This window comes from Leptonychotes weddellii, chromosome 10 (assembly GCF_054177405.1).
Source record: "Leptonychotes weddellii isolate Sample4059 chromosome 10, ASM5417740v2, whole genome shotgun sequence".
Classification (NCBI taxonomy): Eukaryota; Metazoa; Chordata; class Mammalia; order Carnivora; family Phocidae; genus Leptonychotes; species Leptonychotes weddellii.
Window position 1 is genome coordinate 20,660,630 of NC_138378.1, and position 15,161 is coordinate 20,675,790.

At 40.9% G+C, this 15,161-nt stretch overlaps 1 protein-coding gene and 1 non-coding gene across 6 annotated transcripts in view; one reads left to right on the plus strand and one right to left on the minus strand.

The window, feature by feature from the left end:
• The window catches only part of PHF20 (PHD finger protein 20), a 145,946-nt gene that overhangs the window by 101,506 nt on the left and 29,279 nt on the right, over positions 1–15,161 (minus strand). Inside the window, exon 2 of one of the 5 annotated variants that reach the window (XM_081832835.1) lies at positions 6,529–6,644. The exons of the other annotated variants lie outside the window; for them this stretch is intronic. Within the exon in view, the coding sequence (XP_081688961.1) occupies positions 6,529–6,575 (47 nt within the window). The 5' untranslated portion in view covers positions 6,576–6,644. The remainder of the gene's footprint in view (positions 1–6,528; positions 6,645–15,161) is intronic. 5 annotated transcript variants of the gene reach the window in all.
• LOC115936847 (small Cajal body-specific RNA 20) lies at positions 12,883–13,014 on the plus strand. Its single transcript, XR_004072234.1, has one exon.

The window sequence follows — 15,161 nt, forward strand, 5'->3', positions numbered from 1 at the left end:
CTGTCAAATAGATAAATAAAATCTAAAAAAAACAGAAAAGAAATATGTTAAGTGAAAGATGTTAGTCACAAAGAAACACATATTGTATCATTTGGTTTCTATGAAATGTCCAGAATAGGCAAATCTATAGAGATAGAAAGTATATTAGTAGTTGCCCAGGGCTGGGGAGGGCTGAGGGGAAAAAAGGAAGTGCCTGCTAATGCAGGATTTCTTTTTGGAGTGATGAAAATATTCTTTTTTTTTTTTAAAGATTTTATTTATTTATTTGACAGACAGAGACACAGCGAGAGAGGGAACACAAGCAGGGGGAGTGGAGAGGGAGAAGCAGGCTTCCCGCTGAGCAGGGAGCCTGATGTGGGACTCGATCCCAGAACCCTGGGACCATGACCTGAGCTGAAGGCAGACGCTTAATGACTGAGCCACCCAAGCGCCCCTGATGAAAATATTCTGAAATTAGATGGTAGTGATAGTTGTACAACTTTGTGAATATGCTACAAATCACTGATTTGTATGCTTTAAGAGAATGAATTTATGGTATATAAATTACAATTCAATTTAGAAAAACAATAAAAAGGAGGGAATCAAAAGAATCCCACCAAGTGCTGGCAAAGACACAGAGCAACTGGGACTCTCATGCATTGCTGGTAGAAATGCAAACTGGAATAGCCACACTAGAAAACAGTTTGGCAGTTTTTCAACAAGTTAAACACATACTTAACCTATGACCTAGCAATCCCACTCCTTGGTATTTACCCAAGACAAATGAGAACTTACGTTCTCTCATATTTAGTAAAAACTGGAAACAATTCATATTTTTGAACAGGTAAATGGATAAACTGTGGTACATCCATACAATGTCATTCTACTCAGCAATAAAAGCAACAAATGACTCATTCATGCTAAAGTGTGGATGAATCTCAAAAGCATTATAAGTGAATATGGTAAGAAGCCAAATTTAACAGACTACACACCGTACAATTCCATTTATATGACTCTCTGGAAAAAGTGAAACTACATGGAGATGGATAGGATCATGGGTAACAAGGGCTGGAAATGGCAGAAGGAGTTGACTACAAAGGGATACAGGAAATTTTATGGGGTGATAAAAGCACTCTACATTTTGATTGTGGTGGTACATGCTTGACTATGAATTTGGCAAGCCTCATAGAACTGTATGGTATGTAAATTATAACTCAATTTTATTTTTTTATTTTTTTTAAAGATTTTATTTGACAGAGAGAGAGAGAGCACAGCAGGGGGACTGGCAGGCAGAGGGAGAGGGAGAAGCCGGCTTGCCGAGCAGGGAGCCCGATGCGGAGCTCGATCCCAGAACCCTGGGATCATGACCTAAGCCGAAGGCAGACGCTTAACTGGCTGAGCCACCCAGCTGCCCCTATAACTCAAGTTTAAAACAGAAAACACACACATAAAAAGAAAAAACACATGCTCCCATCACCAATTCTACCAGTCAACCTTCATTTCTATCTGTATACCCAGTCTCCCTTTTCCCCTTATAATAAATGAACTATCTGCTCCTGTAAATGGCTAATTCCTCCACTGTGCACCACACCAGTCTCTCTCCCATGTTCCTTGAACTCATGCCAATCAGGATTTTGTCCCCACTGCTCCACTAAAACAACTCTTGTCAAGATCAAGGCTATAGATGATCTATAGCCTCAATGTCACCAAATCAACAGTCATTAAATTTTCACCTTACTTGACCCAGCAGTGTCACAAACTGAAGTGATTACTCCCTGCTTCTTGAAATACTTTTTTGCACTAGGCCTCGGGACATCCTCCTCTTGGAATTCCTCCTGCCTCAATGGTCACTCCTTCCCAGTCTCTTTTGCTGGTTCCTCTTCCTCTGCTAACATCTACAGGAAGGCTCCTGGGCTCAGTCCTCCTTTTTATCTGTAGTGACTCCCCAGATTACCACTATCCAACAGAACCTTCTCATTGAAAACTTTATCTCTGCTCTCCGATACGGTAGCCACTAGCTACATGTGGCTACTGAGCACTGGAATTGTGCCTAGTATGACTGAGGAGCTGAATTTTCAATTTTACTTAAACAGCCACATGTGGCTAGTGGCTACATTTTTGGACAGCACAGCCCTAGATGAGCTCATCCAGTCTCATGAAAACACATATGATAAAGAACCGTTATCCAAAATATACAAGGAACTCTTAAAATTCAACAATAAGACAAAGAAACAAACAAAAAATGGGCAAAAGACCTTAACAGACACCTTACCAAAGAATATATAGAGATGGAAAACAAGCATATGAAAAGATATTCAACATATTTCATTAGGGAAATTGCAAATTTAAATAACAATGAGATACCACTATTTACCTATTACAATGACCAAAATCTAAAACACTGATGACACCAAATACTGGTGAGCATGTGGAGTAACAGTAACTCTCATTCACAGGTAGCAGGAATGCAAAATGGTACAGCCACTTTCAAAGAGTTTGGCAGTTTCTTACAGAACTGAACATACCATATAATCTGGCAATCACATGCTATCTTTCTTGGGGGGTGGGGGCTTGAATTAACGATCCTAAGATCAAGAATTGCATGCTCAGGGCACCTGGGTGGCTCAGTTGGTGAAGTGTCTGACTCCTGATCTCAGCTCAGATCCTGACCTCGGGGTTGTGAGTTCAAGCCCCATGTTGGGCACCATACTGAATGTGGAGTCTACTTAAAAAAAAAAAAAAAAAAAAGTTGCATGCTCTACCAGCCAGGCACCCCGCAATCACATTCTTTAGTATTTACCCAAATGAGCTGAAAACTTATGGATAAATAAACTGTGATACATTCTGACAATGTAATATTATTTAATGTTAAAAAGAAATGAGCTATCAAGCCATGAAAAGACATGAAGAAACCTTAACTGCATATTACTAGATGGAAAAAAAGCCAATCTGAAAAGGCTACCTACTGAATGTATGTTCAGCTGATGACATTATGGTAAAGATAAAACTATGGAGACAGTAAAAAGGTCAGTGATTGCTGGGGGTTAGGGGACAGGAACACTTGTGCTCGCTTCGGCAGCACATATACTAAAAAAAAAGGGGACAGGAACACTTGAAGAGGCATTTTTTTTTTTATGATTTTTATTTATTTATTTGACAGAGAGAGGCAGTGAGAGAGGGAACACAAGCAGGGGGAGTGGGAGAGCAAGAAGCAGGCCTCCCGCAGAGCACGTAGCCTGATGCAGGGCTCTATCCCAGGGCCCCGGGATCACAACCCGAGCTGAAGGCAGATGCTTAACGACTGAGCCACCCAGGTGCCCCAAAGCACAGAGGATTGTTAGGGCAGTGAAACGATTCTGTATAATAATACTATAACAGTGGGTATGTGTCATTATAAATTTGTCCAAACCCACAAACTGTACACCAAAAGTGAACCCTAATGTAAACTACGGAATTTGGGTGATAATGATGGATCAATTTAGGTCCATGAATTGTAACAAATGTACTATTCTCCTGCAGGGTGCTGATAGTGGGGAAGCAATGAGAGTGTGAGGGGGCAAGGGATGGGCCTTCTCTGTACTTTCTGCTCAATTTTGCTGCAAACCTAAAGCTGCTCTAAAAAATAAAATCTATTTTTTTAAATCCCAAGTACTCACTGCCAATTCCCAAATTTCTATCTCTAACCCAGAGCTCACACCTCAATGCTTGACTCAGTTAGTTATTCAACCATCTGCTCAACAAGCTCCATTTGGTTATCTAAAAGGAATGCCATATTTAACATGTCCAAAACCAAATAGCTGATTTTCCCCATTTCAGCAAATAGTAATTCTACTAGTACTTAGACCAAACACCCTTGGAGTCACCCTTGACTCTTCTCTGTCTCTCACAAATCATCTGCAAATGTGTCAGCTATACCTTCAAAAAATACTCAGATTCTGACCACTTCCCATCATTTCCACCACTGCTTTTTTTGTTCAAGCAACTATCACCTTTAATCCAAACTACTACAAAAGACTCCTCACTATTCTCCCTCTTTTTTTCCATGCCTGCCCTCAGCATATTCTACACGAAATAACCACAGCCACTTTTAATAACTGAAATCAGATAATGTCACTTCCCTGTTTAAAATCTTTCAATGACTTCCTATTACATTCAGAATAAAGTCCAAACCCCCAAGTATGGCCAGATCTGGCTCCTGCTGACATTTGTGGACTCATCTCCTACCTCTGGCACCATTAATCTTTACCCTCCTTGAACATGCCCAGCATGCTGTGCCTTGGCTGCCTCTGCCTGAAACCCTTTTCCCCTGGATATCCACCTGGCTCACTCCCTCACTCACTTCGGATCTCTATTCAAATGTCTCCTTAAGAGAAAGATCTTCCCTGAATACCTTCTATATGAAAAAACACCCCTCATACACATACCATGTCACACTCTTTTCCACTTGTTAGTACTTATTTCTCTTTCTAGCATTTATCACCACCTAACCTTACAGGTATGGGTCTGTTTGTTTATGGTCCATCTACCTCCACCAAATGTCAGCTCCTAAAGATCTGGGACTACATCTGTCTTAATCACTGCTCTATCTCCAGCACCTAGCACTGAATGAATGCCTTGGCATAAGACACCTCTGTTAAGCCTTCTAAAATTCCCACACACGAAATTAACTGTTCTCCCTCAGGGGGTTATAAATGAACTCCGTACAGAGTTAAGTATCACTTTATGATATAATTAATTTCAAAAACTTCACTTTCTATCCTAGGTACAAGACACAGCATGGGGATTAGAGTCATACCCTGCCAAACTCACAAGCCGGACTACCTGGATTCAAGTCCCAAATTCATTACTTACTAGTTGTGCAACTTTGGGCAACTTAGTTAACTGCTCTGTGCCTGTTTCCTCATGTATAAAATGGGAATAATAAAAATACCCACACCTCGCAGTGTTATGAGAATTACACGGGGTGTAACACGTAAAGCCTTTAGACTTGTTCCTGGCAAAGAATAAATCCCTCAATAAATATGAGCTATTAGCAAAGACATAAACATGAGAATATATGATTAACATCATTGGCTGGCAATGCTACAAGCCAGAGCCAAATACCCAAGTGGCCTCTAAACTTCTTGAGGGGCCTACATGACTTTTCTTCATTCCACAGTGTGTAGCTTAGTGTCTGACTCAAAGCAGACACTCAATACATGTATGTGAAAAGCTCAGAAATGAAAAATTATTTTTATTTTTTGTAAGATTTTATTTTTGCAATGTGGGGATCTAACTCACAACCCCGAGATCAAAAGTCACATTCCACTGACTGAGCCAGCCAGGTGCCCCAGTGAAAAATTACTTTTTAAAAAAAATAAAATAAAGGAAAAAAAAAAGGATAGTACAAGAAGTGAAGAGGTAAGAAGAAGGAACTCAGACTTGATCAGTACAAATAATTCTAACAAAACAAAAACAAAAAAAAAAAATTAAGAGGAGAGCTAAGGACATTATGCAACTCAAATTTTAAAATCCTTTGTACAGAAAGTGGAAGGAGACCAAGATCAACTTATATGGAAACAAAGCAGTGGAAATGTGCCATAGAGTCAGGAAAGCAACAGACAGAAGGAGTTTTTCACCGTGTTCTGGGCAAGAAGAGAGAAGGCTAGGCCTACTGTTGGAGGCAGATGGTGCGCTGCTGACAGAGGAAGGGAACAAGGCAGAGGGTGGCAGAACTAGCAGTTTCTGTTCTAGCCACCAAACATCATTGCTAGGAGACTGCAGCCTCTCACATGCTAGTCAGTTCATCTGCATAACCCTAGAGGTAAAGTGGGCAGGTAGGATAACACCATCCATAGAGTAGGAAATGGATATCTGGAAATTGTGCCCCAAAGTTGTAGGTCCAAAATTAAAAGACGAATTCTTATCAATAATCCATAGCCTGTATGGTGAGATAAACTGTTTTGCGAACTAACAACCTCCATGGAAAATCTAAATCTGTATTTTACAAACTCCCTTCTCTAAATAATAAAAATTCTAATCCTGTGATTTCTTTGGGACCCCAGAATTTAGAAAGGAAAAGCTGGTTTGGATAATTTACAAATGAATTCTGGTAAGGTATACATAAAACAGTTTTCTAAGAAAACCAAGTTAAGTCTCAGATTCATCAGCGATTAATCTGTGATCTTAGTAGGGTGCCCAGCTGGCTCAGTTGGAAGAGCATGCAACTCTTAATCTCAGGGTTGTGGAGTTCAAGCCCCACATTGGTGTAAAGATTACTTAAGGGGCGCCTGGGTGGCTCAGTCGTTAAGCGTCTGCCTTCAGCTCAGGTCATGATCCTGGGGTCCTGGGATCAAGCCCCGCATCAAGCCCCGCATTAAGCCCCGCATCGGGCTCCCTGCTTGGCAGGAAGCCTGCTTCTCCCTCCTCCACTCCCCCTGCTTGTGTTCCCTCTCTCACTGTCTCTCTCTGTCAAATTAATAAATAAAATCTTTAAAAAATAAATAAATAAATAAAATAAAGATTACTTAAAAATAGGGCGCCTGGGTGGCTCAATCGTTAAGCATCTACCTTCGGCTCAGGTCATGATCTTGGGGTCCTGGGATCAAGCCCCGCATCGGGCTCCCTGCTCAGTGGAGAGCCTCCCTCTGCGGCTCCCCCCGCTTGTGTTCTCTGTCTCTCTCTCTCTGTCAAATAAATAAATAAAATCTTTAAAAAAAAAAAGATTACTTAAAAATAAAATTTAAAAAAAAAACTGTGATCTTGGGCAAGTCATTTTACTTCTGAGATTCAGTTCCAAATGGCCTTGCTTTTGGGGATTAAATGAGATACCTCATGTAAAGCAATTAAGGCAATTAGCATCGTACCTGACACACAACAAATCTCTGATAAATGTTAGCTACCATTGCTATTGTTGTTTAACGTAAGTATACGTATAGTAGACAAGGTAAGAGAGAAACCAGGCTTCCGTATAAGCATCACAGACAAAATAAATCAAAGATACAGACCTATTAAAAATATCAAAGCATTAATCCAGAAAGACTCACTCACCCACTCTGGGTCACATTTATATCTTCATATACATCTACTGTCACATGGGTTTTGAAAAATACTTTAACCCTTTTCATGCCTTTTTTTTTTTTGGCAACCTAGCAGCAAATCCAGGAAATATGGAAGAGCACTCAGAAAAAGATCTCTAGGGAAAGGAATCACCTGAGAGGCATAGCCAGTCTTTGGAGTCAGATCAACAGGGGTTCAATCCCAGCTCCACCACACACTAGCTGTGTAATTTAGAACAAAGGACTTTTACCTCTGTGAGCCTTGGTTTCTTCCCTCATTTATAAAATTGAAACAATAAACAACATAGCTTGCAGAGAAGATTTAATGGAGAAGCTGCACATGGGGAGCCTGGCACAGTTAGTCCTGCACATAATTGCTATCTAATTCTGCAATATTAAAAAAAAAAACTCTCTCAGGCTTAAGATGCAAGCAATCAGAATAACCTAGAAAAATGTTTTCCTACAATCATTTGGAACTTGGTCCACAAATACTTTGATTACCTATTATATTTTCAGGCACTAGAAATATATCAGCAAACAAAATTAATAGCCCACCCATGACTGCCTTGCAAATGCACCCATCGCATCCTTATCAAGTAGAGAGTAACTGATCCCAGCTACAAAGGCTCTAAACCCATCCGACCTCTGTACCATCTCCACACTTCCCTAGGGCTGCTCCCAGCCAAGGATTGAGTGAGCAGGTATACTAAGACTCTTCCTGGGAGACAAGACTCTTCTGACAGCAACGCTGAATTGAGAAATCCCCATCTCCTTTGCCAAAACTTTCTGAGAACTGTACTCAATGGAAGACATCCTACCTTCCTTTTCTCTCCCCCTCCAGGGGTTAAGACTTCCAAGACAGTCTGATAGCTCTCCCAGCCTCTTCCCCTCACTCTCCCTTTCCCCCTATGGGGGAGTTTCCAAATCAATCAACTGCATTGCTTCTCAGAGAACCCAATCTACCCCACCAGCCCTCAATTAAGCTTGCATTCTAGTAGGAAAGACAGATAAATAAAAAAATAATCAGGAGCACCCGGCTAGCTCAGTCAGTGGAGCATGCGACCCTCAATCTCAGGGTTATGAGTTTGAACCCCACACTGGATACAGAGATTACATAAAAATAAAATCTTAGGGGACCTAGGTAGTTCAGTCAGTTGGGCATACAACTCTTGACTTCGGCTTGGTCATGATCTCAGTGTCCTGAGATCAAGCCCCACATCAGGCTCTGCAATGAGCCTGAGCCTGCTTAGGATTCTCTCTCTCCCTCTTCCTCTGCTCCTCCACCCCTCACTTGCAGCATGAACTCGTGTGCTCTCTTTCTCTCAAAGAATAAATAAAATGAATTAACAAATAAATACAAGCTTAAAAAATAATAAAATCAAATAATTATATACTGGCAAAGGTATCGCATAAGCGAATTCTTTAGGTGTTCCCCTTATCCTGTAAGTTGTGATGCTTATAAGAATCTATATATGTGTTAAAACTCATAGGCATGTATGCCAAAAAAGGAGGAATTTTACTGTATGTATATAAAAATAACTTAAAATGTAGAAAATTATACTGCAGGAGTATTAAAAAGGAACTCACAGTGGTGCCTGGGTGGCTCAGTCAGTTAAGCGTCCACCTCTTGGTTTCAGCTCAGGTAATGATCTCAGGGTCATGGAGCCTGCGTAAGATTCTCTCTCCCTACCCCCCTCTAAAATTAATTAATTAATTGATTGATTAAAAATTGAATCTTAGAAATAAAGATTTTCAAAATAAGAGAAAAGGCAAAAAAAATCAAAATATAAATTACAAAATATTAAATTTAAATTGGAAATACCAAAATGAACTCACAACTTCTCAAAAATTTTATTTCTTAGCTCTATCCACTGAAAAGACCTAAAAGCAGTAACATTCTAGCAGCAATAAACACACCCAGTGCCCAGAGCTTTACTTCTAAACACTACTTCCACCTAAAAGGAATTAGGCTCCTTGGGAAAATGACGGACTCCAGGGAGGATGACATGGGCAAAATAAATGTGGGCCTTCTAAGTAGTGCCTGAAAAAAAGAAAATACTCAAGGACTAATAGAAGTGTGTCAAAAGAACAAAAAACCCGGTTTAAAGGGCCTCCCACTAGCTAAATTTGAGATAATTTTAGCACCAAAGAGAGTAATTAATGTATCTGACTACAACACCACACTAAATAATCTGAGTTTTGGTGATCCTTAAAAATTAAAAAAGAAAGGGACACCTGGGTGGCTCAGTCAGTTAAGCATCTGCCTTCAGTTCAGGTCATGATCCCGGGGTCCTGGGATGGAAGTCCCGCATCGGGCTCCCTGCTCAGTGGGGAGTTTGCCACTCCCCCTGACTGTACTCTCTCTCTCTGTCTCTCTCTCTCTGACAAATAAATAAATAAAATTTTAAAAAACAAAAAAGGAAAAAAAAAAAGCTCTTCTTGCAAAAGAATGGCGCTAATATAAAGCAAATGACAGAGGTAAAAAATCACTGTTCTTCCATTTCCTGTGTGATAACGATTCAGGCAAGGATTATCAACGGATGCTGAAATCATTAGGTAAATGGTGTGGGTTAATAGGATACTGACATGTACCAAAGCATCCCCACAAATTATTTACTACTTCCACAGAGAAAAATATACCTTTAAAATGTTGAGAGATGACAATCACCACCTTATCTAAGTGATACATGGAACAGTGGACACCCTACCTTTGTGTGTCCCTGATGTGATATAATATGAAACACACACCATAACCAATGGAACATTCTGCAAACAAATGTTAATTCTGATGTCTAGACCTAACTTCCAGCTTACACGAAATATATAAAAAGAATACAAGCAAGGGAAATTCACCATGAGAAAACAATGTGACCAACCCAGCATGTGGAATATTCTATAAAACAACTGTTCAGAACTCTTAAAAATAAATAAATTGGGGCACCTGGGCAGCTCAGTAGGTTAAGTGTCTGCCTTCAGCTCAAGTCATGATCCCAGGGTCCTGGGATGGAGCCCTGTGTCAGGCTCCCTGCTTAGTGGGGAGCCTGCTTCTCCCTCTCCCTCTGCCCCTGCTCATGCTTCCTCTCTCTTTCTCTCTCTCTCTCACTCTCTCTCTAATAAATAAGATCTTAAAAAAAAAAAAATGTAGGGACACCTGGTTGGCTCTCAATCAGAAGAACATATGGCTTGTGACCTCAGGATGCTGAGTTTGAGCCTCATGGTGGGTGTAGAGATTACTAAAAAAATAAACTTAGAAAAATAAAATAAAAGTAGATTCTCTGCCATTAAAAAAAAAAAAAAGTAATGTGCCAATCTTGACTGATCTCGATTTTGAAAAATGACATTCTTGGAACAAGAGGAAAATTTGAATATGGTTTAGATACTACATGTAACATTATTGCTAATTATGATTAATTACATTATAAAAAGTATATAAATCAAATTGGGTAAATATGTTAACAATCTGTGAATACAGGTGGAAGGTACAGTGTTTATTATACTGTTCTTTCAACTTTTCATTATGTTTGAAAATTTCATAATAAAAAGCTTGAACCTCATTTACTTTAGGATCCCTTCCAAAATAAGAACAAATAATCCAAGGAATCACAAGTTAAAAATCAAAAGGAGGGGCGCCTGGGTGGCTCAGTCGTTGAGCGTCTGCCTTCGGCTCAGGTCCTGGGATCGAGCCCCGCATCGGGCTCCCCGCTCCGCGGGAGGCCTGCTTCTCCCTCTCCCACTCCCACTGCTGTGTTCCCTCTCTCGCTGTATCTCTCTCTGTCAAAATAAATAAAATCTTTAAAAAAAAAAAAATCAAAAGGAAATAAGTGATAAAGAGTTAGACCCTAACCCCCACAACTATATCTTACCTCAACAAACTAAAAGCTCAATATGTGGCTCCACCCTGAAGAAATACTACTTATTGTAATGTAAACAAATCACTTTCTCAGAGTGAAAACAAAACCACTAAAGATAATAAGATAATAAAACAAATTCTCCATTATTTTTCAAAGCAATCAATGTCAATATCTAACCAATTAAATGTCCAGTCCTCTGCATTAGGAATTCATATGAACATTATCAGAATATGTTTTTTAAAATTTAGGAGTCAGGGGGGTGCCTGGGTGGCTCAGTCGTTGAGCGTCTGCCTTCGGCTCAGGTCATGATCCTGGGGTTCCTGGATCCAGCCCCGCATTGGGTTCCGTGCTCAGCGGGAAGCCTGCTTCTCCCTCTCCCACTCCCCCTGCTGGTGTTCCCTCTCTTGCTGTGTCTCTCTCTATCAAATAAATAAATAAAATCTTAAAAAAAAATTTAGGAGTCAGAGCACCTGGGTGGCTCAGTCAGTTAAATGTCCGACTCTTGATTTTAGCTCAGGTCATGATCTCAGGGTTCTGAGATGGAACCCCACATTAGGCTCTGCACTCAGCGGGCAGTCTGCCTGAGATTCCCTCTCTCCCTCTCTCTCTGGCCCTCCCCAACTAGCACACAAGAGCTCTCTCTATAAAATAAACAAATATTTTTAAAAATAAAATGTAGGAGTTGGGAGAGAAAAATATTTATTTATTTATTTATTTATTTATTTATTTATTTAAAATTTAGGAGTCAGAAACAAACACTCTGGAGAATTCTGGTTATTTCAGAAAGGCTATGAACTCAGTCTATCTGGATTCAAATCCCAGTCCTAACCCTGTGTGACCTTGGGCAAATGACTTCATCTCTCTGAGTCTCCTCTGTCTTACTGATAAAATGAGGCAAATAATAGCACCCATATCTCACAGTACTGTTAAGTGGAAAATTAAGTTAGATAATCCATGAATTGCAGCACTACAACTTTAGACGTCTGGTCCTAAAACTTCTTATAAGCTGGCCATAATGTTTTCATTTTTTTTTTTAACTTTATTTATTTACTTGAAAGAGAGAGAGAGCATGAGCAGGGGGGAGGAGAATAGGGAGAGGGAGAAGCAGACTCCCCAGTGGTCAGGGAGCCCTATGAGAGGCCCCATTCCAGGACCCCGGGATCATGACATGAGCCAAAGGCAGATGCTTAACCGACTGAGCCACCCAGGAGCCCCTATAATGTTTTCATTTTTATAGTAGACATAATTAAGAAGAAAACTAGTGGCTGTACTTTCCTAGTAATACGGAATACAAATTCTTCCACAGGAATGATCCTATCTAATCCACAGAATCCAATTATATAATTCCCCATTTTGCCTACATGCAAACTGGGACTGGGAAAAGTAAAGTAACTTGACCAAGTAAACTCAGCTAGTAATTAGAGTATATGAAACTCTAATCCAGAATTCATCACCCTCAATTACAAGCATTTATCAGTACACCAAATAAGGGCTTAACATTTGTAGAAATACTTACAACCTGAAGATCACAGGCTGGGCTGTTGATTTTCTGTATTTCTGTTTGGAAAGGCATTCAAGGTAGCCAACTTATCTGACTGTGACTCAAGGACAATTGGATTTCTCTGTGTAGTCATCTGCACCCAAAGGGACCTAGCTATCCAACCCTGAGAACTGATCATATAGCACTGATACTCCACCCCCAAAAAACTCTTTTGCCCAAATGTTTGCTGTAGCTTTACTTATGGCTCCAGTCTCACCTTTTCTGAAAAGCCTTTCCCACCTCCCCAGGCTGACCAAGCTCATCCTTCCCCGGGCCTATACATATTCCTTCCCTTAGCCCCATTCACATTCCTCTAAAACCAGGCCACTCTAGCCACAAGCAGGTCCCTCTGTCCCCCTAAGAAGATCTGTTCCCCTGAAGACAACAAAAGTGGGCAGGACAGCATTCTATTCACTGCCCGACATAGAGCTTGCTAAATTACCATGAAGTGAGTAAATAAGTAAAAAATTTGAAGGGCCTCTCTCCTATGAGGCTATGTGGGGGTCCCTTTTCTCCTTAGCCAGGGTTAGAGGTCAAGATCAGCCTTTGAGGATCATTGTTGGAGCTGCCACAAGCTGGCAGTCTTGTTTTCCTGCCTTAGACATCTGTAGTTGCTGGGAGTCCCCACTTGATCTATATCAGTCATGCTGACCCCACAAGCAGACTAGCGTCTGAAATGGCAGCACTGGGCATGGGGCTTCTGGCTGTCCTTAGATAGTGCCAGGCTCTCATTAGCTGATCCTGGCCTGTGTTGCCCCAAAAGTAGCTTGGCCCCCTGCCTGCCCATAGGCAACACCTAACAAACACACCTAGACAGGGTCCATACTGGACGGCAAGGTGCGGGGTGGCGAGGAAGAGCCATGAGCAGGTGCTGGAGAAGGAGCACTGCAGGCACTGGGGCAAGGAGGTCAGACCTGACACCTGGTACACCAGCCACAAACACAAGCCCTGCTTCCAAGCAGTTAGCTGTGTCTAATCGGACAGCTCAGGCTGCAAGTGAGAAGCTTTCTATCAGCTTCCAAATAATGTTTTAGAAAAGATTTCAAGTTCTAACAGCTTTTCTTCACTAATAAAAGTTCTGAAAACATCTTATTTTCTTCTAAAAGCAATAAACTACTTTCTGTGGAACTGTGGAAAAAAAACAAACAAATAACTGGAAGCAGGGGTGCCTGAGTGGCACGGTTGGTTGAGCATCCAACTCCTGGGTTTGGGCTCAGGTCATGATCTTAGGCTTGTGAGATCAAGTCCCAAGCTCTGTGCTCTGCGTGGAGTCTGCTTGAGATTCTCTTTCTCCTTCTCCCTCTGCTCTTCCCACTTTCACTTTCTCTCTCTAAAAAATAAATTAAATAAATCTTTACAAACAAACTGGAAGTTGGGGCACCTGGGTGGCTCAGTCAGTTAAGCATCTACCTTGAGCTCAGGTCATGATCTCAGGGTCCTGGGATCAAACCCTGCTCCTCCCTCTCCCTCTGCTGCTCCCCCTGCTTGTGCTCTCTTGCTCTGTCAATTAAGTAAATAAAATCTTTTCAAAATAAATAAATAAAATTTAAAAATAAAAAAATGGAAGCAAAAAGTTCTACAAAAGTAGAATAACCATCTGAAATATAGTTTATCCACTTGAGAACAGATATCTATTACATTATACCATAATAACTAAAAAAATAAAAGAATATATAAAAATCTTACGTACACATAGATCATGCCTATTTTATTTGTATTTATTTATTTACTTATTTATTTATTTGAGAGTGAGAGCATGCACACGCATGGAGGGGCAAAAGGGGAGAGAGAGAGACAAGCGGACTCTGACCTAGATTCAATTCCACGACCATGAGATCATGACCTGAGTCAAAATCAAGAGTCTGACGCTTAACCAACTGAGCTACCCAGGTGCCCCGTGCCCATTTTAACAGAATTATTTAGGCAATCTCTACACCCAACGTGGGGCTCAAACTCACAATCCAAGATCAAGAGTTGTATACTCCACCAACTGAGCCAGGCAGCCACCCCATGATCATGCCTATTTTATATATATAAGCAATTACAAAAAAGACTACCTTGTTAGGTTGGTAAAATTACAAGTAACTTTTTCATATGTTACTATTTACTATATAAATAATGTTATATTGCTAGCATACTTGAAAAAATATGACATAAGCATAAATAAAATCAAGATAATTAACTTAAGAAAATGAAAATAGGGCACCTGGGTGGCTCAGTTGATTAAGCGACTGCCTTCGGCTCAGGTCATGATCCTGGAGTCCCGGGATCGAGTCCCGCATCGGGCTCCCTGCTCAGCAGGGAGTCTGCTTCTCCCTCTGACCCTCCCCCCTCTCATGCTCTCTCTCTCTCTCTCATTCTCTCTCTCAAATAAATAAATAAAATCTTTAAAAAAAAGAAAATGAAAATAGCAGAACACTAACTATTAAAGAATTTGAGGGGTACCTGGGTGGCTTAGCCAGTTATGGGTCTGACTCTTGATTTCGACTCAGGTCATGATTTCAGGGTTGTGAGATCAAGCCCCACATCACGCTCCATGTGGAGCCTATTCAAGATTCTCTCTCTCTCCCTCTCCCTCTGCTCCTCCTCACCTAATAAAATAATAAAACTTTTAAAAAGTGGGGCGCCTGGGTGGCTCAGATGGTTAAGCATCTGCCTTCGGCTCAGGTCATGATCCCAGAGTCCTGGGATCGAGTCCCGCATTGGGCTGCCTGCTAGGCGGGGAGCCTGCTTCTCCCTCTGCCTCTGCATCTC